The following is a 26,938-nucleotide window of genomic DNA, read 5'->3' on the forward strand; positions in this document are numbered from 1 at the left end:
AGAGAACGGTTGGCAAAAATTATGAATATATAACACATAGGAACTCAAGATAAATACCTTGGGTTACTTTTAATAGTGCAAAAATATAAAAAAGCTACATTTGGAGAAATAAAGGAGAAAGTCTAAAAAAAAGTTCAGGAAGAAAAACCTCCTTTTTGCCGAAGGGAGCCACGTGCTCATCAAAGCGGTAGGAGAGATTGTCCAGATGTATACATTGTCATGCTTTAAACTTCCTGATACTTTTTCAGATGATGTTCACCGAATCCTATGTCAATTCTGGTGGGGTCAAAGAGGTGAAGAGCACAGAACGTCTTGAATCAGTTAGGAAACAATGACAAAACCAAAGAGAGAAGATGGACTCGGATTCAAATACTTAAAAGAGCTAACAATTTGGCTTTGCTTGGAAAACACTGTTGGAAAGTTGTTACTAGACCTCTTATTCTTTACTGACCAAATTGCTAAAAGGTAAGTACTTTAATTCATTCCTGTTGAATGCGAAAAAGGGATCTTAACCATCTTAGAATTGGCAGAACTAGCTAGAAGGAAGAACAGTTCTAGAGAAGGATTTGAGATGGGGTATAAGTGCTGGAGACAATGTCTGAATTCTCAATGATCCATTGCTTCATTCATCTTATCCTTTTATGATCAATAGTACAATTATTAACAACCCAAATGTCTATTGGGTCAAAGATTTGCTCAACGAAGAAAGAAAATGGAATCAGACACCGATTGAAAACACTTTTCTTTTTGAAAATGATAGGTAAAATTCTGGCCACTCCGCTTAATAATTCTGGGCATGATTCGTGGAGTTGGACATGGAACAAGCGTGGAACTTACGCATCCGGGTATTAAGTCATCTATGGTTTCCGACACCCACCCGTTGAGCAATGCTCCCAACTGCTACAACATCGGAAGCTATAGAACTCTATTTGAATTTTGAAAGTGTCTTCAAAAATGCAAATCTTCACTTGCAGAGCTGTACATAAAAAAATTCCTATATTTGAGCTCATTCACTATCGTTTTTTTTTATCTAAATTGCTAATTTGTAACAGATATCAATCAGAAGATAAATCTGACATACACTGTATTTTGAGATGTCCACCATCAGTCTTAACTTAGACTATATCCCTATGAATGTTGAAGATCAAGTTGAGCTACTGCTTTCTAATTTTGCTACTTGATGAATTAAAAGGTTGGACAAAGCAGCTACAAATAGAGAAAAGTACAAGAGAGTATAAAAAAGATTGCTAATTTGTGGAAAGAAAAGAATGAATGGTTATTTAAATAAAAAGAAACACCTGCATTGAATATGGTTGCAATAACTACGAAAGCTTGTCCAAAAATTTCAGAGTACGGAGAGAAGAAGTCCCTGAACTAATCACTTTACTTTTTTTTTTTAAATATTAATATTTTACTTCTCTTCATTTGTTAGTGAGATGTGAGAGATCTCCTTTTGCTATATGTAGTCTTATGTTGGACAGCTGTATTTCTTTTATTTTAAAGAAATATAATTGTATCTCTTAAAAAAAATTACTGACGGCAAAAAACAGTACTTATCATATTATATATAAGTTGTGGTTATGTTTAATTTATCAAAATATTTGGTAACTAAAGAAAATCAACAAAAAATAGTCATAATTTATTTTATTTAATATTTATTAATTATTACGATAATTAATGAATGCTAAATAAAATAAGTTCTGGCTTTTTTTTTCTCCCTAACATTACTCTTAATTTATATTTCAACCTCCATGGTCTTTAAATATTTTGTTTAACTCATTTATCTTAGAAAAAAAAGGGAAATAATACAGACAATGAACAGATCCCTCTATTGCGTAAGAATAATATAACTTCAAAAATTTTATAAGATAACTAATACAAAAAATTAAAGAACTCCATGATGAATTATATAGTTAGAACTAATTGATATTCATCAAGTCATAAAAGAATTCTAATTCGTAATCCCATCTACAATATTCACACGATTCAATAAGAATATCATCGTCATCATCATCATGTAGTGTCCATCGTCCTTTCTTCACTCTCCACCCTTTGCATGTGTTCTTGAAGGGACACAAAGGTAATTTTGTATTTACCCTAGTAAACATTCCCTTGTTCTTCAACATTATTCTAACAAATTCTTCTACCTTATTCCTTGTTCTTACAACGCACTTAGACTCTCTCAAGAAACGCAAATACCATAATCCTAATTCTACCAACTTTTTATTTTGTCTTGATGAACATAACAAGATTATGCCGTACACATATTTTGCTTCTTTATGACCCTCATTAGCCGCCATATCCAAAAGCTTAAGACCTTCCGCGTTCCCATTCCCTAAGCATTCTCGCAATCCTTCTCTATACAAGCTCTCTATGTTTTGATTCTCCTTGCAACGCTTCAAGAATGACAATTCTTTATCGTTGGAATATCTTGGAATGAAGGAAAATTTGTCCAGAGAGACTCGTCGATAAACATAGTTGTCTTCTGCAGCTTCAAGAAGATCCTTGCAACTCTTCTTCACGTTGTGGAGGTCAATGAATGAATGAGAGGCTACACTTGCAACTATTTTTACCAATAAATCTTTTCGGGAGTGATTTTATGGTTGAAGAAGAGGATGATGTACTCTTCTTCTTAAACAATGGTCGTTGCATGTTCTTGCTTATGTTCCTCATTGTTTTGAGGTTGTGTGTTTTGGAGTTTATGTTGTGTTCTATTTATAGTAGGTGGTGTGATTATTATTCTTAGAAGTTATGGTAATGGTTTATTTAAAGATAGAATGATTTTAAAAGGGTTTAGACAGATTTGATAAATCAGGAAAGATTCTTTAAAATATTATGCAGAATAGAAAAGTAATTCTTCCAAAAATTGTGTTAATTAAAGATATCAAATTATATTGGTAATAGCGATATAATAAGTCGGTTAGTTGATGGGAAAACAATATTTTTTTCCTGTTCAAACTACTCTAGTTAAATTAATTTGAACCACATATTTTATAGTGGTTTTGTGAAAGAGTTTATAAAAAAAATCAATCCATTATGTTTTACGATTTATCTTGAATGAACCAAATAAGTGCAGAAAATTAAATAAAGAAATACGCTAAGGAAAGCTAACTTTATTAGAATGAAAGAAACTAAAGAAAGAAAAACGCTATATCATTCCTCGCTAATCACATCCCAATCTAAACTAATCAAAATCTGTAATCTCATTCAAACTAATCAAAACATAATTCCCAAAAAAAATATATTATTTGGATTTAATTTGATATTATTTTTTAATAAACTACTCTTATTCCATTGAATTTTTTTATAGGTTTAATTACTATGTTGATCTCTATAGTTTAGCAAAATTTTTAATTAGATCTCTGTATTTTTTTTTTCTTTTGATTATGTTTTTTTAATTAGATTTTTACACTTTTTTTTTATTTGAGTTTCTGTACTATTTTTTTATTGAATCCCTATATAATTAATCCAATTACTATCAAGAAAAAGCTAATAGAAAAAAAATTTGATATAAAGATCCAATTAAAAGAAAAAAAAAGTATAGGGACCTAATTAAAATTTTCGCAAAACTATAGAGAACAATAGAGTAATTAAATATTTTTTTATATAATTTTTAAATTAATCTAATTTAAAGAACTCTATAATTATATTATGTAAATGTCAAGATTAGCTACTAAAATTAGACACTAATATAGAATACATAATAAAATATAAAATATATATTAAAAAATAAATCAAATAATATATATTTATATACAAATACATAATAATTAATTTTAGTGTATAAATAATATTTTTATGAGACAATATTCTTATAAAACATAATTTCTATCCAGCTTATTTAATTTTTTCATTTTACAAGATTTTAATTTTGATGCTATTTCTTTTGTCGTGGACCGCACAAACCATTTTTTTTCAATGGAAAATTTTCGAGAGTCCGATTTGGCGGGAAAATGGAAGGCAGAGAGAGGCCATCTTTGAATCGCTGAATCCGAATCCGCAGCTCTTTCTCAACGAAATTCGCAACACCCTCGACAATGTCGTCGACGAAGCCTTCGATTTCTTCCACCAGTAAGTAACATCCACACACTCTCCCTTCTCTCTCTCCGCTTTCAATCCTGATATATCATCTTCTGTTTTATGAATTCAGAGAGGCATCGACTAAGTTGAACTATGAAGGCTCCATACAAAGATCTGAGGATCTGAAAAAGGTAATTCATTTGCTGAATTGAACTGAATTCTTGCTAGTTAGGGTTACTTTTGTTGTGATAATGGAAATTTTGGAGTATGATAGAGTTGGTAGCTAGAGTATGCTAAGTGTGATTTATGCGATTGGTTTGGTGTTTGTGAAAAAGGGAGTTGATTGCGTTTGGAAGAGGATCCAATCTGTTCTGGACAATCGCTTAGCTATTTGGGAAAAATATTGTCTTCTTCACTGTTTTGCTGTTCTCCAAGGCCTTCATATGCCAAACACTGTATGGTTTCTCTCTCTTTCATTACATTTAATTATTAGGAAGGATTATTGCGAGATATCCATGTCCAGAAAGAAGGATTATTAGGATCTATCATAAGGCATTATTATGCAAGCTAGACATTCAATCAGGTTCTGTCACAGACAAAAACTTGTAACTTTCACACTCATCACTTCAAAAAGGAAACCTGACTTTTATCTATGTGGCAACATCCTATTTGATGTCAGAGTAAAAATTAGTTCTGTACTTCTGTTAACCTGCTACTGCTATGAATAGGCGGGGTGTGTGTGTGTGTGAAGTCTTTCTATTATGGGAGTTCTACTCTGTTTGTCATTTGATTCACATTGATACTACTTGTGCTGTCAGGTGGGAAAGGAATTTGATGAAGTCTCGAATCATGAAATTCAAATATTAGAAAAGCAGTCTACTGTCAATGCTCACTATATCAATGAGCGATACAATTATATGAGCAAAACAATTTCCTTGTGTTATTTCAGGGTAACTCAAGAGCTTCTCTTCATCTTTATATTCATTTTTGGACAGCAAGTACTAAACTTTACCATTAGAGACTAGCTGTGATCGATGCGAAATGCATGCTTCCATTTGGATTAAGTTAAAGGGTACTTCATTTTGTACCTTTATATATATATGCTATACCTGCATGCAAATGAGCGTTGAATTCTTTGGATATTGATTCAACTGTATGGACTCTTGAAATATATTAAAAATATATATGATTTTTTTTTTCTATCCAATTGCATAGACAGTCAAATAATGCACACTTAGGAAATAGTTTCTTTTTAATTCCGTGTTTTACATGTAGAAGATCAAAGTTTGTGAGATTGAGGGATTGCCAATAGACTAAAATGTATTTATAGCTTCTCCTAACCTGATCAAGCATGGTGGGGCTACAGATTTAATATGGTTTAGGGTGTCAAGCCCATGAACCCCAAGGGAGAAGCTTACCAAATAATGCTATCAACTTTTTTCCTGCATGATAATGATGATGATTATTGCTATTTCTATTTTTGTATGAAAATAAGCAGGAAGAATTTTGTACTTTATGATGGAAATAATTGTCAAGGTTTGAGCTGATACTAAATGAAGTTTTGGAGTTGACTGATCTATAAATAGGTTATTGTTTCCCATAGAGATTGTGACAACTGCAGCTGAACTTGGAATAAAAATAAAAAAGCTAAACGCTACCACAGTTGAAGAATCTGAACAAATGAAAACAAAAGTGGTTTACAACCCAGAGCTGAATCTGTCTTCTATAAAACCTGGCAAAGGTAACCTAAAAAAAATATTCCTTGTATTTCCCTTGCTACTTGCTTTAGGCAAGTTGAAATGTTGCATTCCAAACTTCATACTGATTAATTTCTTTTTGTAGATCTCTCGAATATGAATCTAGATGACCTTCAAAAATTTGCAAATATTATGAAGAGTAAATGAAATTATGTGTTTTTCATCAGATCAGTCTTGTTGGAAAAGCTATTTTATTTATCCCTACTCTTTCTTTGTACTAGTTAGTTGGAATTTACCTTTGCAATACTAGGATTATTGTGAGCAATTCTGTGATACTTGAAATTAGGTTAAAAAATGAAATTACAAAGTTAAACATGTGTGACCAAGTGTCTATATATTGGAAATGTTGATTCCTTAACGATGGTACGAAGAAAACTATATTAATTTCAGAAAATTTATTTCTTTTTTCTTAAACTAAATGCATTCAGTGTAGCTTGACCTTGTTATTGCTTTATAAAACGGTATAATCGTTTCGTTGTTAGAATTTTTATCCTATTTGTAGTCTAATTTGTTAATATAAAAATTAGTTTGAATGGTATGATAATTATTAAGGGTTAACCACCAACAACGTTTTCGAATTATTCAAACACCGATAAAAATGCGCTTGAATTTTACTATCAACAAAAATGTCTTTAAATAATTTAAAAATGTGACAAAAACGTTCTCAAATAATTTAAACATCGACAAAATTATATTCAAATTTTATTATAAAAAAATGTCTTCAAATAATTTTAAAACACAACAAAAATATCCAACAGTAAATATATATTTTAAAAAAATACTTTAGAGATGGAACTTTAATGCGATTTTTTGTAAGTATAATTAAAAAAATGAGATATTATTATTCTTAAAATTTGGTAATTTTTTGTTAAGTATATATTGTTTTGTGATTTTTTAAAAGTATTATTGGTTGTTAATAAAAAAATTATAAAAAAATATATACTTAACAAAAAATAACCAAATTTTAAGTATAATAATATCTTATTTTTATAGTCATGCTTTCAAAAATTTACATCAAAATTCAATTTCTAAGATATTTTTTAAAAATATATATTTACTGTTGGATATTTTTGTTGTGTTTTAAAATTATTTGAAGGCATTTTTGTTGATAGTAAAATTCGAATGTATTTTTGTCAATGTTTAAATTATTTGAGAGCATTTTTAGTGATTAACCCTAATTATTAATTAATTATATTGATAGTTGGTTTGTTCTTTGATGGAAAAAACACTACTGATTATAGAAATTTATAAAATTTGGATCTTCAATTTTAATTATGACAACAAACAGATACATTTTGATTTCATTTAGTTTGGTGATTCAAGAATTGGAAGTTTCAAATTGAATTAAAGAATATGATAATGACTAAAGATACGTAAATTACCAATTTTTATAAAATATCTAACATGTGGTATCAAAACTATCTTGTCATTTTAAAATTAAATCATTGTGTATTATTTTAATTAATTATTTAAAAAAATGCATAGTATAAATTTTGGAATGATAATTTTTGTAAATTTATAGAATAAAAAATTATTGAAATTAAAATTAACACACTATAAAAAGAGAAAATAATAAATAATAGTCTCCGAAAAAATCTTCCAAATTTGGGCTATAATTGTTCTTCATATTGGCATAATTTTTCATAATTTTTATACATTTCTGATTCTTGAAGACCATTTTTTTTTCAGGTACTGAAGAACGTTTACGTGAACGTGTTAGGTTTCATTGTTTCAAATTTCAATGGGTGTTGTTTGTTTATTTTATTATATTGAATGCTTGGCCCATTGTTACCTTTTTTTCACGTTGTATCGTTGGGTTTGCAGTTAAAAAAATAAAAACAAACTTATTATAAATTGTAAAATTTGTTTTGAGCGAGTATTGAATAGGCATGGCAACGGATATTTATGGGGCCTTCCCCCCGCCTCTATATTCAGTTTCTGTTCTCGTCCCATCTCCATCACGGTAATGAAAATTCTGTATTTGCTGAAATTGGGGACTCCACGAGTACTTATGATTTTGTAAAAAATAAAAAAATAAAAAAATTATATCAATCATCATATTTTTTGTCTCCAAAGCACTAACAACAATAAAGACATTAATAATATGTTTCTTGTCTTTAAAAATATTAACAACAATAAAGATATTAATATGTTCATAGTCTCTAAAAACATTAACAACAACAAACAATATCAAACATATTCATAAAACAACCAAAGTATCAAACATATCCAAAAACTACAAAGCATAATTCATTATATTGTAGAATCTTTAAGTCTTTCTTCATGATATAATGGTAGTGATAGTAGATTCTAATTTGTTTAAATCCTACATCAAAAAGAAGAATACAATTAAAAATTAAAATCATGAAATAAATCAAAAATAGTCAATAAAATGGAAAAAATAGTATTATATATAATTTAGTAATTTTCTTATATCAACATCTGCTTCAATGCTATTAATTTTGTAGCACTCAAATCCTATATTAGCTGCAGTTCCAAGCTCATTCCAAAACCAATCTTGATTATACATTAAAAATCAGAAATTGAGAATCAGAGTTTCATTAACCTAACTCAGAAATTCAGAATCTAATTACCATAATTAGAAACCATAATTAGAAATCAGAATCTAATTACCCTAATTAACAATCAGAATAAGAAATTCAGAAATTCAAAGATCAGAATCTAATTACCCTAATTCAAAAATTCAGAAATTAGAAACTAATTACCCTAATTCAGAAATATAAACTCATAAATTCTTGAATCAGATCAACCTAATTCAGAAACATAAATTCAGAAACCACAGAACTGACTTATCTGACGGAGAAAAAGGAAAGACCAGCAAAGACTGGCGATTTGGCGGACGAACGGCGAAGAGGAGAAGACGACGAGTCTGCCGCGACGAGGAGAAGATGACGACCAGCGACAACGCGACAAGGAGAAGAAGACGACGTGGCCGCGGCGGTGAGTGACCAGGCCACTCAAGAGGTGGGAGGCGGCGGTCGGTGGTCGGCGGTGTTTGGGAAGGAGACAAGAGAGGCTAAGGGTTTGAATTTTGAGGAGGAGCGGAGAGGAGACGAGACGAGACTGCGGCGTTGAGGGACCCAGAGGGCGGGAGACTGGGAGGCGGCAGTCGGCGGTTGGCGGTGTTCGAGAAGGAGATAGGAGGGGCTGAGGGTTTGAACTTTGAGGAGGAGTGGAGAGGAGAGGGCACGAGACTAAAGCAGTTAAGCATATGTGAGTGATGGGTATGGTTTTTTTTTCAATAGCTCACATATTATATATATATCAAGGGCATTTTGGTCATTTCACATAAACAGAAATTTAACGGGTCTTCACGGGGTCGGGACCTCTACCCCCGTCCCCGTCCCGTTTATTATACGGAACCCCGTCTTCCGTCCCCCGTCCTCGCAGATAAAAATTGCTCCTCATATCTGCTCCCGGCAGGTAAATTCCTGCGGGTATCCGCCATATCGAAAATTTTTGCCATGCCTAGTGTTAAACTTGGATATTCCACTTTTTACCAAAATGTTTTAGCCACTGGAACACTTTTGATTTTTTGGATATTATGTGTCACTGGATTATATTTATGTAATGATGGTGGTTATATTTATATGCAATATAAATTTTTTCGCTGCATATCATATTGTGATTAATATATAATTTATTGAAAAGTAGCCACAACATCATTGGTAATAATTATATTTAAAAAAATCATATAAATGTTAACATGATATATTTATAATTATTGTTAATGATATAATAAACTTATTCACAGAAATTTATTATGTTATTCACATATAATTAGGTTAAAATTTTACTTTTTAATTATCCCACAAGTATTAAGAAGTAGTATTTTATTTTGTAGTTTTAATATTTTAGTCAATATAGTGGATATTATGTGTTAAAGTCTTTATTCACATAGAGATTTTAATGACACTATAATTCATATTTATTTTTATATGACTTATATTAACATGCATTATCATATGTTATGAATTCTGATGTGCTTATTTAAAGTTGAATAATGTTAGCATGATTTATTATTTGCAACTATAACAATATCTGAAATTGTATTTTATGTTCAATTGTTAAGTGGTGACAACTATAAGGAGTGGAAAGATAAGATTCTCTTTAACTTACGGTGTGCAAATCTGGACTATGCTCTTTGTAGGAAAGAGCACTGATGCTAGTACTCAAGTCGAGGTAGCATTATACGAGCGGTGGGAGAAATCCAACCGTTTAAGTATGATATTCATTAAGTCTCGTATCTCAACTAGTATCCGTGGTTCAATTCCTGATTGTGAAAATGTCAAGAATTACATAAAGCCTATTGATGAATAATTTGAGTCTTTTAGTAAGGCACTTGCAAGAACTCTAATGGCACAATTGTCATCTATGAGGCTTACTGCCGTAAGGGGTGTGCATAAACACATCATGAGTATGAGAGACATAGCAGCACAATTGAAAGCTTTAGAGGTTGAGATTTCTGACTCATTTCTGGTACATCTTATTCTGAATTCTCTTCTTACCCAGTATGGACCATTTAAGATTTCTTATAACACACATAAAGAAAAATGATCCATTAATGAATTACTGGTGATGTGTGTGCAAGAAGAAGGAAGACTAGTTCAGAAATTTGGTAAAAGTGCACTCTTGGTGATAAAAGAGTAGTAAAAAACAAGTTCATAAGAAGAAAGAAAAGGGTATTACATCCCATTCTATGAAAAAAGAAGGTGCACAATGTTTCTTTTGCAATAAAAAAGGACGCATAAAGAAGAAGTACCCAAAGTTTAAAACTTGATTTGAGAAGAAATGTACTAACCTTTGTGATCTTATTCCTTTAGTATGTTTTGAATATAATTTTATTGAAATATGTCATGACACTTAGTGGATTGATTTTGGTACTGAAATTGATATTTCAAATATCATGCAGGATTTCATAAGACAAAAAAAATTAATAGGAGATGAACTGAACATTTATATGAATAATCGGATGCGTTCACATGTAAAAGTTGCTAGAATATTTAAGCTTGTATTAAGTACTGATTGTATTTTAGATTTATAAAGAAATTTTTATGTTCCAGATTTCTCTAAAAATTTGATTTCTTTATCTAAACTTGTAAAACAAGAATTATGTATATATTTTAATGATGATACTGTTGACATTATTATAAATTCTAATATTATTGGACGTGGTATTTTAATTAGTGATTTATTCAACGTTCATTTAACTAATAATGTTCCATCAGGTTTAATGGTTATGCATGGTAATGTTATGAATGAAAAATTCTTCATGTTATGGCACCGTAGGTTAGGACACATCTCCATTAGGAGAATAAAAAAAATTAATAAATGATAGAGTTTTTAAACTTCTAGACTTTATTGATTTTGATACTTGCATGGATTGCATTAAGAAAAAGCAAACTTAAAAGTCTCAAAAAAGTGCTAAGAGAAATTCTAACATATTAGAAATAATTCACACTAACATATGTTGTCTTAATATATCCTCAACTGGTCAAAAATACTTCATCTCCTTTATTGATGATTATTCACGATATGTGTATCTCTATATACTTCATAATAAGTATGAAACATTAGACGCTTTTAAAGTTTATAAAGTCGAAGTAGAGAAACAATGCAAAAAGCAAATTAAGACCGTGAGATAAGATAGAGGTAGAGAATTTTATGGGAGATATACTAAAAGTGGACAGGGATCTGGTCCATTTGCAAAGTATCTTCAAGAGCATGGTATTGTGGCACAATACACCATGTCTATCACACCAAATCAAAATAGTGTAGGTGAAAGAAGAAATAGGACTTTGTTGGATATGGTGAAGAGTATGCTTAGCAACTCTAATCTTCCTTTATCTTTGTGGAGTGAAGCTCTTAAGACAGCCGCATATATATTAAATAGAGTTCCAACTAAGGCTGAAATTTGAGTTTATAATCCACAAAAAGAAGTTGGACCAAAGGACAATAAGTGCTTATTTTATTGGTTATGCAAAAAAGTCTAAAAGTTATTGGTTTTATTGTCCCTCCCATTCAAGTAAAATAGTTAAATCAATAAATACAAAATTTTTAAAGCATGATGTGAAAAGTGGAAGATATCGTTCTCTTAAGGTTATTGAGAATAATAATATTTGTCAAACATCTCCATATACAAGAGTGATTGTTCAATATAATGCCCATACAGATAGAATCAATATAGAATAACCTATTACTGATGTTTCACATTATGAAAATAATATTTTAGTAGATCATATAGTGAAAAATTAAACTCTTCATAATGAAAATATTGTTCAAGAACATATTGCTCAAAAACAACATCAAGAAGAGAGATAACTTGTTATGCCATTACTTTTACAAGAGGTTGATGATGCAATATTATAAAGATCAACTAGAATAAGAAAATCTACAATTTCTAGTGACTATATAGTGTATCTTGCTGAATCTGACTATGATGTTTGTGATGAAAAAGACCCAACGACATTTTTCACAAGCAACGAAAAGTCGTAATTCCAATTTATAGCTAGATGTTATGAATGATGGAATGAATTCTATGGCAAATAACTAAATTTGGGATCTTGTAGAATTGTCTGATAGAAAAAAGACATTGGCTGTAAATGGGTCTTTAAGACCAAAAAGGATTCATCAGGTAATATTGAGCGCTACAAGGTTCGACTTGTTACCAAAAGAATTACTCAAAGGGAAGGAGTTGACTACAAGAAAATCTTTTTCCTATTTTAAAGAAGGACTCTTTCCGCATCATTATATCATTGGTAGCACACTTTAAAATAAAATTGTATCAAATAGATGTGAAAACGGTCTTACTTAATGGAGATTTAGAAGAAAATGTCTATATGAGACAACCCAAAGGATTAATCTCAAGTGCTGGTAAGGAGTTAGTTTGCAAGTTTAAGAGAACAATATACTTAAGCAAGCTTTCTGACAGTGGTATTTGAAGTTTCACAATGTGATTTCTTCATTTGATTTTATTGAGAATATTTCTAATCAATGTATATACCACAAAATTAGTGAGAGTAAGATCATATTTCTCATCTTATATATAGATGATATTTTACTTGCAACAAATGACTTGGGATTGTTACATAAAGTGAAACAATTTCTCTTTGGACATTTTGATATAAAAGATATGAGTGACACATTTTATGTCATTGGCATAAAGATTCATAGAGATAAACATCAAGAAATTTTATATTTATCTCAAGAAATCTATATTAATAAAGTTTTTTAGAGGTTTAAAATATAAAATTGTTCACCAAGTGTTGCACCTATTATAAAAGGTGATAAGTTCTGCTTAGATCAATTTCCTAAAAATAAACTTGGAAAGGAATAGATGCAGAATATTTCTTATGCTTTAGTCGTTGGAAGGATAATGTATGCTCAGGTTTGTACAAGCCTTGACATTGCTTTTGCTGTTGGCATGTTAGGAAGATATCAAAGTAATCCAAGACTTATCCATTGGAGTGCCGCAAAGAAGGTCTTAAGATATCTTAAAGAGATCAAAGACTTCATGCTTACATATAGAAGAATTGACAATTTGAAAATTGTTGGATACTCAGATTCAGACTTGACGAGATGTGTTGATTCTAGGAAATCAGCGTCAGGATACATCTTTATGCTTGCTGATGGAGCAGTATTTTAGAAAATTGCAAAACAATCACTTGTAGCCACTTCTACCATGAAAGCCGAGTTTATTGCTTGTTTTGAGGCTGCATCACAAGGTATTTGGTTAAAAAATTTCATCTCTAAGTTTAAAATTATGGATTGTATCTCTAGGCCATTGTAAATATATTGTGACAATTTCGTTGTTGTATTTATGGGTAAAAATAATAGAAATAGTAATCAAAGTAAGCATATCGACATTAAGTACTTAACCATTAAAGACCGAATTAGGTCTAATAAGGTACATATAAAGCATATTAGTACTAAACATATGATAGTCGATCCTTTGACAAAAAAAGGCCACTAAGATTGTTTAAGAGTCATGTTACTATTATGAATTTATGTTCTATAACGTCACTTATATGACTTATGTTGTATTATATGACATATTTGGATATCAAATTCTTATTATTATTTATTTCTCATTGGGTTAAATAATATGTACATATATGATTGAGAATAATAAATAAAATTTAGTAAAAGACTTAGAATAAGTATTGAACTTATTCCTATAAAAATATCACATAAAGAATTTATTCAATTAAAAGATATTACATTACAATACTGTCAATACATGGAAGGTAATATTCGATTAACGAGGATTTATTACTATAATTTATATAATTTGTCTTAATTATTTAATTATAGTATGTAATTATAGATTATATGTAACAAAGATTGGATCAAATAAAAAAATGTTAAAATTTTTATTTTATTTATGGTCTAATTGATTAATATAAAAATTAGTTTAGATGGTATTGATAGTTAATTTGTTCTTTGATAAAAAAAACACGATTGTTGATAAAAGTTTATAAAGTTTGGGTCTCCAACTAATTTTAATCATCACAATAAACAAACACATTCTGATTATATCTGAGTAGTGATTCAAGAATTAAAAATCTCAAATTAAATTAAAAAATCTGACAATAACAGAAAATACTTAAATTACTTATTTTTATAAAATTTCTAACATGAACGACATTAATTTATAAGTTGTTGTTGAGATCTATAAGTGACAACAAGAAGAGCAAGAGGTTTTTCAGTGCTACTCCCTGGATTCATCAAGATTTTGGTTTTTATTTATAAGAATTTTGCTCATACTTTTCATAATTAGGGTGTAAAAACGACAGCATAGGAAGCAAAGAGGGATCCTCCATAGAGCGTCCCATTAAACTCTTGAACTTCACTGACTGCTTGTGTACGATATTCATCTACAAGAGGCACAATCTGTAAAGGAATCCCGGAATCGCTGATTCTGATTCCTGAGGCCATAAAAGGAGGCAGTGGAGGTGGAGGTGGTCCTAAGGGATTGTTAACTGCCACCCAAAACTGGTTCCTGGGGTTCCTCTTGATGTTATCTGGGCTTCCCGGAATTCGCGCAAATATATCCGATGTGTTTGCTCTTTGTCCTTTGAGCCAGAATCGCTGTATTCTTCTTCCCGAGAATTCAGTAACAAGGACAAATGATCCATCACTGCTTACTGCCACGCCGGCTGCAAAAGCAAGACCACGGAGCAACTCCGTGGTTTGGTTGGTGCTTGGGTCATATCTGAATAGGCTTCCAGAACTATCTCTGCTGTTTATCAATGCTGTCAAATTTCTGCAAAAAATTACATGTCAATTTGAGAAATAATAAATCCTTCAACTTAAAGAATGAAGTAATTAATTACCTGATCTGAAAATTTGCACTAGACTGTGCAAAATAAACGATTCCAGTTTCAGGGTCGACGTCCAAGGCGTCTGTAAAGCGAAGAGGAGTGCCTTGTACAGCATCAACAAGCTGGATTGGAGGCCCTCCATTGGGACCAATCTTGACCAAACCAAAATAGGCATCAGCAACATACAATTCGTTTGTCTGATGATTGAAACCCAACCCCAAAGGCCTCCCACAGGTTGTTTGGAGGTCTGAGAAGTCAGTAAGGCCATCACATACTGTCTTGTTCCTCGTCGGCGAAGAGTAACCATATTCCACAAAACTACCATTTCGTGGTCCGGTAGCTACATATTTAAAAATCCTTCCATCAGAAGAACCAACATAAGGCCCTCCGCCATTTCGATCAAATGCGAGGGACTCGGGGCCTCTCAACGGATTTGGTAGCTGGAGTTGGTTGAGTAAATAGGCTGCTGATGGGAAACACGTGAAAAATAGGAGGATCAAACTTGTTAAGATACCCATCACCATAGTAACGTTTGATGTGATTCACAAAGCCTTTGAAACCAGTAATATTTATAGGCATGCATGCAATGCTCTTACGTGAAACCTTAATAAGAGTAAGATTATGGACCCAACAAAAGCAACAACCTCGTGAAAAGAACACACAGGACAGCAAAAGATTCATGTAAGAAAAGATCATGGTTTGTTATGAGTTAGGAATTTTAGTTGGAGTAATATATGGGAAAAGTTCAAATGTACAATATGTGCATTATGGCAAAGAAGGAAAATGTGAATAATCAATGATAGGGATTATGGAGATTGGAGAGTAGAGAGTCAGCAGTAACAAGCTACTAGCTAGCTTGATTGAGACTTGCTCTTCAAGGAGGTTTCTCTTGTGACGCCCTCGCATGAATTGATCTTCGTCTTTAGAGTGTGAAAGCATGTTCAAATTTTCCAACATTTAATTGATATGACTTATTTTTGCAAAATATTATAACGAGATGTAATTGTTGCTTATATGCTAGCTAAAAACCTGCTGACAACATAAACTTTCTTTTTTCATAATATAAGACTAAATTATTGTTAATTTAAGTTGTCCCACGCCTATATGGGGAAGCTTCCAAAATCACCATAAATGTGACTATGTGAGTACACTTAATATAGGGCTGGCTGTGGCTGGTATTAATATTGCTTTTCATTATTTAAAATCTCAACAACTTAAAAGTTATCCCCATTCATTATTCAGTTTTGCAAAATTATGTAACTAATAACATGTTTTTTAGTGGAAAGGAAAAGAATGTTATATGCTCTGCTTTTGTGTATATCTTTCTTGTGTATTTTTCATTTTGTTAATAAGAAATTAAAAAAGAAAAATTGTTTTAGTGTATAACAATACAAAAAATGCGACCAATTGATGCCAATCCATTTACACTAGATTACTGTATACATAATAATATATAATGAGAATACAAAAGGATATATAAAATACTTATCATTTTAACTAATTTTGACAATTGTTATTATTATGTATATTTAATAAATAGAATAATAAATTTATAATTATTTGAATGCCTATTAATACACTGTTGTAAATAAAAGCGCAAATACAAAACATGTACCAGCATTTGGCCAAGTAAAACCAAGATGACATGACATCATTACCCTCACGAGACTTGTCATTAATGTTGAGTAATACGATGTAAACGCTGTTAAGACCTTTCGAAAACATTTAATATGAAGCGAGAAGAAAAATCGGTTAACAAAAGTGTCTTCAACTTAATAATGATGATTAACAGGATTCATCTTCACTAAGAAGTAAAAAGATACCAAGGCATTGAGTTTAGCAATATTCCTCAATTATATTCCAAGGATATTATCATATTAAGCAATAATGAGAAAAAGTAACGGATTAATAAATGCTGTTGCATATGAGACATGACATGTGACTACTCACTTTGTATTAACAAGAATTTCAAACTCCCAAAATCTTGTCTTGGCTTCTAGGCCAACCATAATCTTTTCCAACAATCGCTCCATAATTCACAGTAGAAACTATCCCACCCAGTCATTTATAGCTTCTAATGTTAAACAATGAACCAAGAAACAAGAAAATGATACAATTGTATAATTTAATCAGCAAGCCAAACTCAGTTCCCCATCAAGCAAGTGTAAGAAGCTGATGTCACTGAAGCACTTGAACTTATTGATTCCCAGTTTCAAAAGGAACAGTGTCTTCAAAAGAGCACACAGAAAATGGCAACTTAACCTACAAATATGTCAAAATATCAGCCAACCAAACTTTATAGAGGGTGGAGATAATTTGATAGTGGGAACAGGGAAATGGGGGGAAACATGGGTCGTGAACAGCATCATACAGACAATGATGAAATAGTTGTGGAAGACACTCACATTTGCTGTAAATGATCATTATAATAGGCTTTCAATGTTAAGTTCAACAAAGGAGCACGGATCAGGAATGTCAAAATTGTTCAATACCTGAAATAACGCATAACATGTAAACTCAATAGTATTAGAGGAATATAACTCCAAAATACATGTACATTTGTACGTCAGTTAGAAATATAAATATGAAGTGTATGATGCCAATTCAAAAACAAACTGAACTAAGCATCCATTGTGCAATTCTTATTTATTTATTTATTTTTGTGGTGATATAACAATCTAAAAATAGTTCCGTTGACCATTAGATAGGGTTGACATACACAGTAAATTAGCAAAATGACATTAACGGGAATGCAAAAGTTATGTCAACAACTGGAGATATTACGATCAAGATGACAAAATTTTAGGGATCACGGATACCTCCGGGTGGACAATGCCAAAAGTGCCAATGTGCTTTCCCTTGTAAATGATTCTAGCTTGTCTACCCGCAAGAAACTCAGGCTCCTTCAATAAGCAGTAAAAAAGCAATCCAAAGCAAGTTAATTTTCTTTAAAAGAAAAAGGGGCAGAACACATGCAAATACATACACAGAATGTATGCTGTAAACACCATTACACTTACATCTGATCGCTCAATATAGTAACCTGATTTATCACCGGATGAAACAAAGGGAACCCCATTCTTTTCCATTACTCTGTCCACCAAACCATGAACAACCTGCATAACATTGGGTGAAATATGAGGGGCAGTGACATTTGCTTTAGAATCTAGATATCAAACATTTATTACAGTTAAAAAGAAAGAAAGTATGATAAATCCTAAACCTTTTAGGAAAACAATTTAATTTACTCTCAAGTTTCATCAAACAACCAAAGACGATACATCCAATATTGTATGTTCAGAACTTATATTTAAAGAGCAAAGAGCCAAATCTGAACCTCAAATCCTGCATTAGCACCGCAGTATAGTGCAGCAAGTTGGCGAAGATTTTTTGCACCAACGTCATTGTTGTCATCTAAAACTGATATATCCCCTACTTCAAAAATCTGAACCAAAATGTTAAGATCTGAAGGTCACACTTCTATCATAGAAAACATGATTACCATAAGCTGGTGATACAAAAATCAAGGATCCACCATCAAAGGGAAGAAAAATAATACCTTTATGGGCTTTGGATGATCCTTGTTATGAGCCACAGTTTTCAAGATGCCAGGCATAAGACTGGTCCGTACAGCCTGAACATGTTACTATAAAAGTTAAAATTAATTGAACTTAAGAGAAAACCTTAACAACTAAATTGTCATATAATCATTAATGATGTGAAATTTGAGGTTGAAACCAAAGGAACAGATTAACAGATATAGACTTGGGTGCATGTTGGGTTTGGCTGCAACTCAAGTCCTACCTTATTACTTGTTGGCATTACACAATTCCAAGAAAGTAAGCAACTTGCTAAACTTTTACTCTCAAGTAAATCTACTACTACCCGGAATGGCAATGTCAAATAATCATTAATGATGTGAAAACCAGTCAATCACAACAAGAAAAAAGGATCAGAAAACTTTGACAAACTTAGTTGTAGACTGGATGGTTTAATGCAGCAGCACTGCCATCTTGTCATTCAGTATGTGACTCTACCCATTTTCTCATAGTAATCTTGCAGGGAAATCTTTCAGAAGAGTGCATTGAATTCAGCACAGCCCTGATACACACAATCCCTGCACTCTCAACTTCTTTTGCTTCCAAATTAAGATCAAATAATCATAATTAAAATACAAAAACAAATTTACAAAAGAACTCGGGGATCATGAAAGAACCACAAAGTAAGCTATAGGCACGGGGGAAGTAGGAAAGTACAAGTATATATAAAATTAACAGCATTGTAACCAGCCAAATCATGAAATAAATAATGAACAACGACAATTAATAGTGAGCAGAAGTAATAACAGAAATAAATGGCTATCAGAAGAGCTACGTATGAGAAACAGTGAAAACCATTAGTAGTTCACATAACTTCATGTGGATAGAGGACCATACAGATTACTAACATGTGGATCTATAATCGCAGTAAGATAAAATTGTCGTTATAATACTGAATAAAAACACTGTCAGTGAACAAGGATAAGGTGTATACACCTCAAAGTCTGAAGACCTAGGGTTTCCAATGATAACTGCTTTTGATGTATCATCTTTGCGGTTTAGCATGGCAAAGTTTTCCTTTTTCGAGCAAAGTATAAATGTCAAGACCTCTGTGAACCCAACCATTGCCACCTGAAAGAAGTTCAGGAATACAGGGACTCAGATAACAAGGCACTTCCGATAATTAACAAACATCATCCATAAATAATACTCAGTGATTTTATGTATTCTGACACTGATACAGTCACAGGTGTCAAGATGATATATTTATTCTAACCTCTTTTCTGATCAGATCACTAAGCTCATTCAGAGGAAGTAGCTTCAATGAAGCAGCCAATCTCTTTGAGCCCTTATTATCTACTATTGCTTTATCCTTGATAGCATTGAATCCATAAGCAATTGCAACATCCTATGCACAGAAAAACCAAAATAAAAAAGGTCTTCTAACTACATGTACATGTAAAGGATCCAATTTTCATTCATGAATGATCAATACTATTATTGCCAATACCTCCATAACATCACACGGGTGAAGAATATCACTTCTAGTAGGGGGTACAGATACAACAAATTTAGCCTGCTTATTATCAGATGTAGACTGTTTGGCATGCAATTGCATCCTATTTAAGAGCTTAGTGACCTGAAGAAAAGGAAGAAAGATTAATGAAATTAGAAAAATTACTGAAATATCATTTGTTTCATTTGGAAAAAAATGAGAGCACTGAATATTGCATTAGAGAGAATACATTCGGATAAAAAGACCACCTATTAGAACTTAATTCATGACATCAACAACTGAAAAACTCAACCACATATAAGGTAAATGCATATATAGATAAAACAAGAGTATAAAATCATCACATAAAAGTATACTAACCTACAAAATCAAAAAATAGAAGCATTAGAAGTACTCTTTGCGTGAGATAAGAGAGAAGTGTTAAAAAAAAGCATTAAAGAATTGCCAATAATCAATTTGAAAGAGCAGCAGGAAGAAAACACTTTGTACGAGGCCCCAAATTTCTTGTAATATTTATATTAGCAAGTTACAGGAAATAACTACCTCTTCTGCTTCCAAGGATACCCCAATTAATCCATTGATGTAAGGTAGAGAAACCTCCATATTATAGATGGATAAGTCGGGGTATATATGTGACTTTCCATCAGGATAGACCACTTCTACTGGTTCAATGACAAACTTATTTGCACAATATTCCGAGAAGGTTGTGACCTAAAAAAATAGTTGATCAGCAAACTCACAATTGTACATAAACAAAATGCAAAGAGTAACATACAATAAAACTTTACCATTGTGTTTAAAACAATCTTTGCCTTTGTTAAGTCAGTAGCAGTACATTCAATAAATACATTCTTTGTCTCCAGAGTGATGGCCGAATGTGCACCGTTGATAATTGGAGGCAAAGATAAAACAGTTCTGTCAAAATAGTATAGTATATCAAAAATTTAATTCAATAACGATAGGTTGGAAGAGCATATGAGCAACTTAAAAGGTTTGGTGCCGTGAGTGTTATTCAAAGATAATCTATGAGATCACGTTCCTGTATAGACTATACACTTATACAGGCATCAAAGCCCAGCGTGGAAGACGTAAACCAGTCACCATAGTCTACCAGGAGATCACACAGCAGTGCATTTGTTTCAGATTTTTAAAAAGATGATTTTATAACGAACATTTTTATACAGATTAAAATTCTAGAAACATTTCTCTGAAGCTACTGTTTAAGATACTATTTAAAACAGTTTTCTTTTTCTTTCAAGATTATAAATATTTTTTTTAAATTAAATAAGAAATATAGAGAAACATGAAAGAAGTTAATTTTTACAGCAAAAATGTTTTGTCTAGTGTGTGTGTGTTTTGTTTTGTTTTGGTGTTTTGGGGGGGGGGTGCTATCTTATGTGAATGAGTGACATTAAAATTAAAATGAATCAAGATGTGACAAATTCACTTTGCATATGGAGCTACGCATGTGTAACAGCATACTGAATGGAGATGAGAACTATAAATTTGTAATTATAACTATAAAAATCCCACAACATTGAAGACAAAACAACTTTGACAGGACTTGGCATTGGGGTACCAATAGATTTCAAATCTTTGTAAATTTAAAATGTCCTTATATAAAAGTAGTACCTGTTACGGTCATATATAACAGGAAAAACAGGGGAGTCCTCAATTATATGCAAGAATTTCTTCAGCTTCAAATCTGACTGTCAAACATGAACAACACATCTCGGAATAAGCATGATCTAAAAGGAACCATGGATAATCAACATAGTTAAGTGGATGCCAATGCATAAACCAACTTGAGCTAGGTTTATAATATGTTTCAATGTATGCAGCAAGGAGATACTACACAAAAACTCACTTTGTAGAACTCCATCAGCTCATCAGCCCTGAAGCTCCTTTCCTAGCATGGAAAGAAAACTTTAATTATTAGTTGCCGTTGGTACTCAAAATTTTTAAGTATGCTTTCCATTAAATCATGCAAGTATAAACTAAATCATACACCTTTCCAATAAAGACATGGTAAGAGTATTTGATTTCAAAACATGCTTACCAACAAATTGAATGCAAAAAAAAAAAAAGTACCTGCTTCAGCGGGGTAAAATTTACACTTGACGGTGGTAAAGCCTGTAGAAACACATGTCTAAAGTCACTGATGCTACAGATATAATCAAAGTACATGAGAAAATAGTTATTAACTAATATTTCAGTTGGTCAACTGATTTTGTGAGAATTCAGACAGTTTTGGTACATAAACACCACATCACAACATGAAGAAGCAACCACCATGCTTCCTTTGATACCAACAAGCTTCAAAACATAGTGATGTGTTAACGATTCTAAAGAGAGATCACATTATGATGCAAGGTTAGGCTATATTCGGGAATGGAATTCACACCCATAAATCCACAACGACAGATCAATTCAGTAAAACATTTTCTTACACCTCACATTTATAATGATGAAGTAAGATGTGAGGTAACAATAATAATATTCCATTACATCACAAGAAAGAAAAACTAAGTTTTATTTGAAATTTTATGCAGATTTTTGCAGAAGGCCCCTCCAAGAAAGCCCATGCCACAGCTGGATGTTTAATCACAAAAACCGACGTACCCAAGTAACAAGGTCCTTTTTGAAAGGGCACAAGGTAGCTTCAAACTTAGCACCCAAACTATTAAATTCGTGAGTTGTCTATCAAGAGTACAATAAAATTTTCCTCGTTATATAATTTAATAGGTAACAACCTCATAGGTGAAAGGTCCTTTCAATGTATCCAGATCATGAGTGCCAATAGCAACAAGGGTTCTTCTCCTGAAAAATAGATGACGAAGATGAAAACAAAGCAACTGAAAATCGATTCTCAAGTTAGTGGTGCAGTCAAGTGAGAAGACCGAAACCTAAAACATAAAGATAAGCATGCAACCAATAAAGAAAGAAACCACCAAAAGGTGAAAATCTAAGGTAATCCAAACACAATCCCGAAACTTATATGAAAGCTAGCAACATAAAGAGAGTAAGACCAAGGAAGACATTACTATATTTAGAATACACATGCAACTTCAAGCAAACAAAGCAAGGAGAAAAAGGCCAGCACTTAAACTCACTCAAGCAAACAAATCTGTGAGTCAAACCATATTACCTACAAATGTTTTGGTGAAGCTTGTCTTGGAGATCGATAAAGCTGTTGTATCTTGCTTTATCAAAAGTAATACCTCTTAACACGGCACACACAATGTATGGACGAATCTGAGATGTCTGCAATAATTCAATAAACCATAAGAACTTAAGAGGCGTCACATTTTCAGCTCAGCAAAAAATGACCAAGTTCAATCGTTTTTCCTTAGGGAAAAAGAAGAAAAAATAAAAAATAGTTAAGGACTAATTCATGCATAACATAACATAATAACTACCTCAGGCTTAACATGCATTTTGAGCATTGCATCTTTACTAACATCTGCCAATTTGTAAGTGGGGATCTGCTGACACTCACAGAATACTCGAAGGGCCTGTGCAAGCCCTTCAAGGCACAACAAATCATATCTGAACAATAGCCCCAAAAATTAAATAAACAAAAGCAAGTTATCACCAATTCTCAACTTCATGAATTAATTATTAATGAACAATTACAATCAACACTCTTGAGTAAAAACCTTTTCTTTTGTTCAAATTTGTTATGATAATCTACCTATTGGCGGGAACTTCAATTTTGTAGATAACTTCTTCATCCTCGTCAGCATCTTCTTCTGCTTCCAAATGCTTCTCTTTCCTCACAATCGCCTTCTCCGTGGTCTGATACAATCACACTGTTCATCAGATTACCATATTCATCACTAAAAAATCTAAAATTAACTCATAAAAAGAAAAGAAAACGACGCATTTCGCAAAGCTCCTTACGACGTCATCCAGCTCGATCCCAAAGCTGAAGCACAAGTCTTCGAATTCCTCTTGCGCTGAAATAAAAAAGTGTCAGCGCGAATGAGAGCTATGATTTGAAAAGAAAAAAAAAGTGTTTTTTTTTGTGAAAATGGAGGCTCACTGTAGGTTCTTCCTAGAGCCGCAAACAGGCGATCCCGCCCCACACTGATGGTAGGCATTCTTACTTCCTAGTTCTCACTTCTTACTCTGCAAATGCGATGAGATGCCACACTCCTAGTCCTCGACGTAGACGAATCCCAAAAACACCGTGTGTTTAGGTTTTTCTTATATGGGCCGGGTCATGCCATCTCGGACCATTGGGCCCCCTGTTTATGTGCTTCGGTTAATCTCGTTAATCATAAAAAAGAAGAATGTAAACAAAAAAGAAAAAAAGAAAAAAGAAGATCGATGGTCGGCCAGAATCTGCCTTGGTTGTTCACTGGAATTTAGTAGCAATGGTGGGGATTCAATCAGAAGCCTTCAGTCTGCCATTGGAGAGCCGGAAGATCGGGAATTATCCTCAAGCTGTTGTCCTCAGAAGCAGGGTTCTCTTGGTTTGTTCACCTTCGCCGCGTCATGCGCATGCGTCATGCGAGCAGCAGGAGGGAGAGGCGATGAGGCGCAACTTACCGGTAGTTTCAGCCTCTCTAATTCGATTTTAGACCCGATGAAATTTACGCACTTTCGAGCCGAGTAAAAACCGGGTAAAAACTAAGTAAAAATCGGGTCTTTAGCATGTAAAAATCACCTAATTTCCAACCTTTATTTCACAATTCACGTGGTAAAATTAACTTAAAAAAATATACCAAAAATCAACCATTTTCTAAAATTAAAGCATAACCATAATCAATACTAATATTGTCTAACACCAAATATTTAAATCAATACCAATAACACAATATTATATATTAGTCTAAAGTCTTATGCATTTTAAACATAAAACATTAATTTATAATCTTATAAATGACTAATAACTCAAAAGATTAAGATTTACAATATTTAAATTCTACATAAGAATAGCCATCATCCATTATTAATAACACAAAATATTAATTGTGTATGATGATTGGGCCACTAGGCCAAATTCGTGTGACCTGAACTATGGCCTAGACCTAACCCGAAATAATGACCGGGTCTATTTTTGAGACTCTTATTCAATCTTAAACCGATAAAATCACATTAAATTAGTCCTAACGTATTTGGAGTCGGACCAGGTCTTCGGACTGGGCCGGATCATATATACCCCTATTTCAGGGAGTGATTTTTTTTTTTGAGAGTCTTAGGGAGTGATTTGAATTTCTGGAGTTGTTTTCGAGCGTGGGTCCCCGGTGCGGGTCGGTCATATCCGGCCCATACTCAGACCCAAAAAAAATTGGTCATGGTTACGCGCCAGGCGCGTGTTGTTTTGGTGTCAAACCCTAATTAAACCCTGACCTAGGAGGTTCTTTCTCTTTCACCTTCACTTCCAGCATCGTCTTCGCGGCAGAGAGAGAGAGAGAGAATGGGGAGTGACAGCGAAGCAGAGAAGTCAGCGCATAAGGAGAAGGAGAGGAAGAAGATGCTTGCGCTTGCTCCTATTGCGAAGCCCCTTGCTGGCAAGAAGCTCTGCAAGCGAACCTTGAAGCTTGTTCGTAAGGGTATCGCTATGCTATGCTTAATGCTTTGTTGTGGTTCTTCTTTGATGCTGCTCTCTAAAATTTTTGCCCTTAGTAGGAAAAAATTAACATTTTTTTAGCTTCTACCGTATGTATCACATCTTCTGTTATTAAAATGATGGAGAACGTGTTCTGTAAATTTTTTCTGTTGTTGGAATCTGCAATGTAATGAAGATGCTGTTGGTTGATTGGTTTCAGCTGCTGAACATAAGTGCTTGAAGAGAGGAGTAAAGGAAGTTGTCAAAAGCATAAGGCGTGGTCATAAAGGGTAAGTTTGTTAGTATTACATTATTCCATGAACCTTCTCTTTTTCATAAAAGGAAGATAAAAAAAACTCATACTCAATGGGGTTATGTGAATTCTGGTTTTCATTTTGTGGTTTTTCATTGAGCAAAAGGAATGTGGTTTGCCTAATTTTGGTGTGTTTGTTCTGTGAGTGCAGAGTGTGTGTTATAGCTGGGAACATATCACCCATTGATGTGATCACTCACGTTCCTATCTTGTGTGAAGAGGCTGACATTCCCTATGTTTATGTGCCCTCCAAAGAAGTATGTACCTTACCCATACTTTTGTTTTTATGTCGTATAGATTATATTGTTATTGTTATTGGAATTATTACAACTATAGGAAGAAAAGAACTGTTGTTCAAAGATGCTGTGTTCATGAATGTTCAGGATCTTGCAAGTGCTGGAGCAACAAAGAGGCCTACTTGCTGTGTGTTGGTGATGACCAAGCCTGCAAAGGGAGAACTGGAGAAAGGGGAGCAAGAGAAACTGAAGTCAGATTATGATCAAGTTGTAACTGAAATTAATGAGATTGCAGCTACACTTTTTTGAAACCAGTAATACATGTATTTATGCCCGCTGTACCAGTTGGCAGTTGGGTTAACGTTATCAGTAGAGTACCTTTTGCAATCAATTTATTTGGCGTCGTTTTTCTAGATGGGTTAATATCTGTGTGGATTCTACTTGCCACTATTTTTCCTTTCTATTTAGTTTGCTTTATTTTTCTTCTTTCAATGGATCTACTGAAGCTATGGTTATCGCCATTGAATTTGGTATGGTATTTGGTTCATTAAAACATCTTTTGACTGAAATTACTTAACAATTTTTCATTAGCAAACCGGGAACGATACATTCGTATGGAATGAGCAATGAAATTATTGTACTTCTTGTTTACTCAG

General features: G+C 32.7%; 3 protein-coding genes, 1 non-coding gene and 1 pseudogene across 4 annotated transcripts; 2 read left to right on the plus strand and 3 right to left on the minus strand.

Annotated features, from left to right (window-relative positions):
- The first annotated feature begins 331 nt into the window (after positions 1-331).
- LOC107471108 (protein MIS12 homolog) lies at positions 332-5,979 on the plus strand (annotated as a pseudogene).
- An 8,541-nt stretch (positions 5,980-14,520) lies between these two features.
- LOC107471855 (protein STRICTOSIDINE SYNTHASE-LIKE 11) lies at positions 14,521-15,663 on the minus strand. The gene is made up of 2 exons (XM_016091368.3): positions 15,134-15,663; positions 14,521-15,063 (listed from the first exon to the last, which is right to left on the minus strand). Exons 1-2 carry the CDS (start codon positions 15,643-15,645, stop codon positions 14,574-14,576), a joined length of 1,002 nt encoding a protein of 333 aa, XP_015946854.1. The 5' UTR covers positions 15,646-15,663; the 3' UTR covers positions 14,521-14,573.
- A 1,383-nt stretch (positions 15,664-17,046) lies between these two features.
- LOC107469133 (phenylalanine--tRNA ligase beta subunit, cytoplasmic) lies at positions 17,047-24,404 on the minus strand. Its single transcript, XM_016088516.3, has 20 exons — positions 24,222-24,404; positions 24,080-24,135; positions 23,871-23,974; positions 23,596-23,725; positions 23,325-23,440; positions 22,930-22,996; positions 22,268-22,309; positions 22,044-22,085; positions 21,809-21,885; positions 20,965-21,091; positions 20,720-20,887; positions 20,171-20,299; positions 19,937-20,068; positions 19,657-19,791; positions 18,681-18,755; positions 18,459-18,566; positions 18,142-18,237; positions 17,941-18,024; positions 17,527-17,613; positions 17,047-17,383 (listed from the first exon to the last, which is right to left on the minus strand). Exons 1-19 carry the CDS (start codon positions 24,277-24,279, stop codon positions 17,545-17,547), a joined length of 1,815 nt encoding a protein of 604 aa, XP_015944002.1. The 5' UTR covers positions 24,280-24,404; the 3' UTR covers positions 17,047-17,383; positions 17,527-17,544.
- LOC127742577 (small nucleolar RNA snoR135) lies at positions 19,080-19,245 on the minus strand. The gene has a single exon (XR_008003925.1). It is a non-coding gene; the product is annotated as a small nucleolar RNA snoR135 (small nucleolar RNA).
- Positions 24,405-25,544: 1,140 nt separating the features above from the next.
- On the plus strand, positions 25,545-26,705 carry LOC107469124 (H/ACA ribonucleoprotein complex subunit 2-like protein). Its single transcript, XM_016088505.3, has 4 exons — positions 25,545-25,737; positions 25,954-26,023; positions 26,198-26,303; positions 26,430-26,705. The coding sequence occupies exons 1-4, from the start codon at positions 25,602-25,604 to the stop codon at positions 26,589-26,591; spliced, it is 474 nt and encodes a 157-aa protein (XP_015943991.1). The 5' UTR covers positions 25,545-25,601; the 3' UTR covers positions 26,592-26,705.
- The last annotated feature ends 233 nt before the right edge of the window (positions 26,706-26,938 follow it).

This window comes from Arachis duranensis, chromosome 1 (assembly GCF_000817695.3).
Source record: "Arachis duranensis cultivar V14167 chromosome 1, aradu.V14167.gnm2.J7QH, whole genome shotgun sequence".
In the NCBI taxonomy this organism is placed as follows: domain Eukaryota; kingdom Viridiplantae; phylum Streptophyta; class Magnoliopsida; order Fabales; family Fabaceae; genus Arachis; species Arachis duranensis.

Excerpts from the sequence above, each read along its gene's own strand:
- LOC107471855 (XM_016091368.3), bottom strand. The coding sequence starts at position 15,645 with ATGGTGATGGGTATCTTAACAAGTTTGATCCTCCTATTTTTCACGTGT. Across the intron at positions 15,064-15,133 it reads AGTGCAAATTTTCAGATCAG|AAATTTGACAGCATTGATAA; the intron begins GTAATTAATTAC and ends AATTTTTTGCAG.
- LOC107469133 (XM_016088516.3), bottom strand. The coding sequence starts at position 24,279 with ATGCCTACCATCAGTGTGGGGCGGGATCGCCTGTTTGCGGCTCTAGGA. Across the intron at positions 23,726-23,870 it reads ATTGAAGTTCCCGCCAATAG|ATATGATTTGTTGTGCCTTG; the intron begins GTAGATTATCAT and ends GCTATTGTTCAG. Across the intron at positions 18,025-18,141 it reads ACTATATTGAGCGATCAGAT|GAGCCTGAGTTTCTTGCGGG; the intron begins GTAAGTGTAATG and ends TGCTTATTGAAG.
- LOC107469124 (XM_016088505.3), top strand. The coding sequence starts at position 25,602 with ATGGGGAGTGACAGCGAAGCAGAGAAGTCAGCGCATAAGGAGAAGGAG. Across the intron at positions 26,024-26,197 it reads ATAAGGCGTGGTCATAAAGG|AGTGTGTGTTATAGCTGGGA; the intron begins GTAAGTTTGTTA and ends CTGTGAGTGCAG. Across the intron at positions 26,304-26,429 it reads TTTATGTGCCCTCCAAAGAA|GATCTTGCAAGTGCTGGAGC; the intron begins GTATGTACCTTA and ends ATGAATGTTCAG.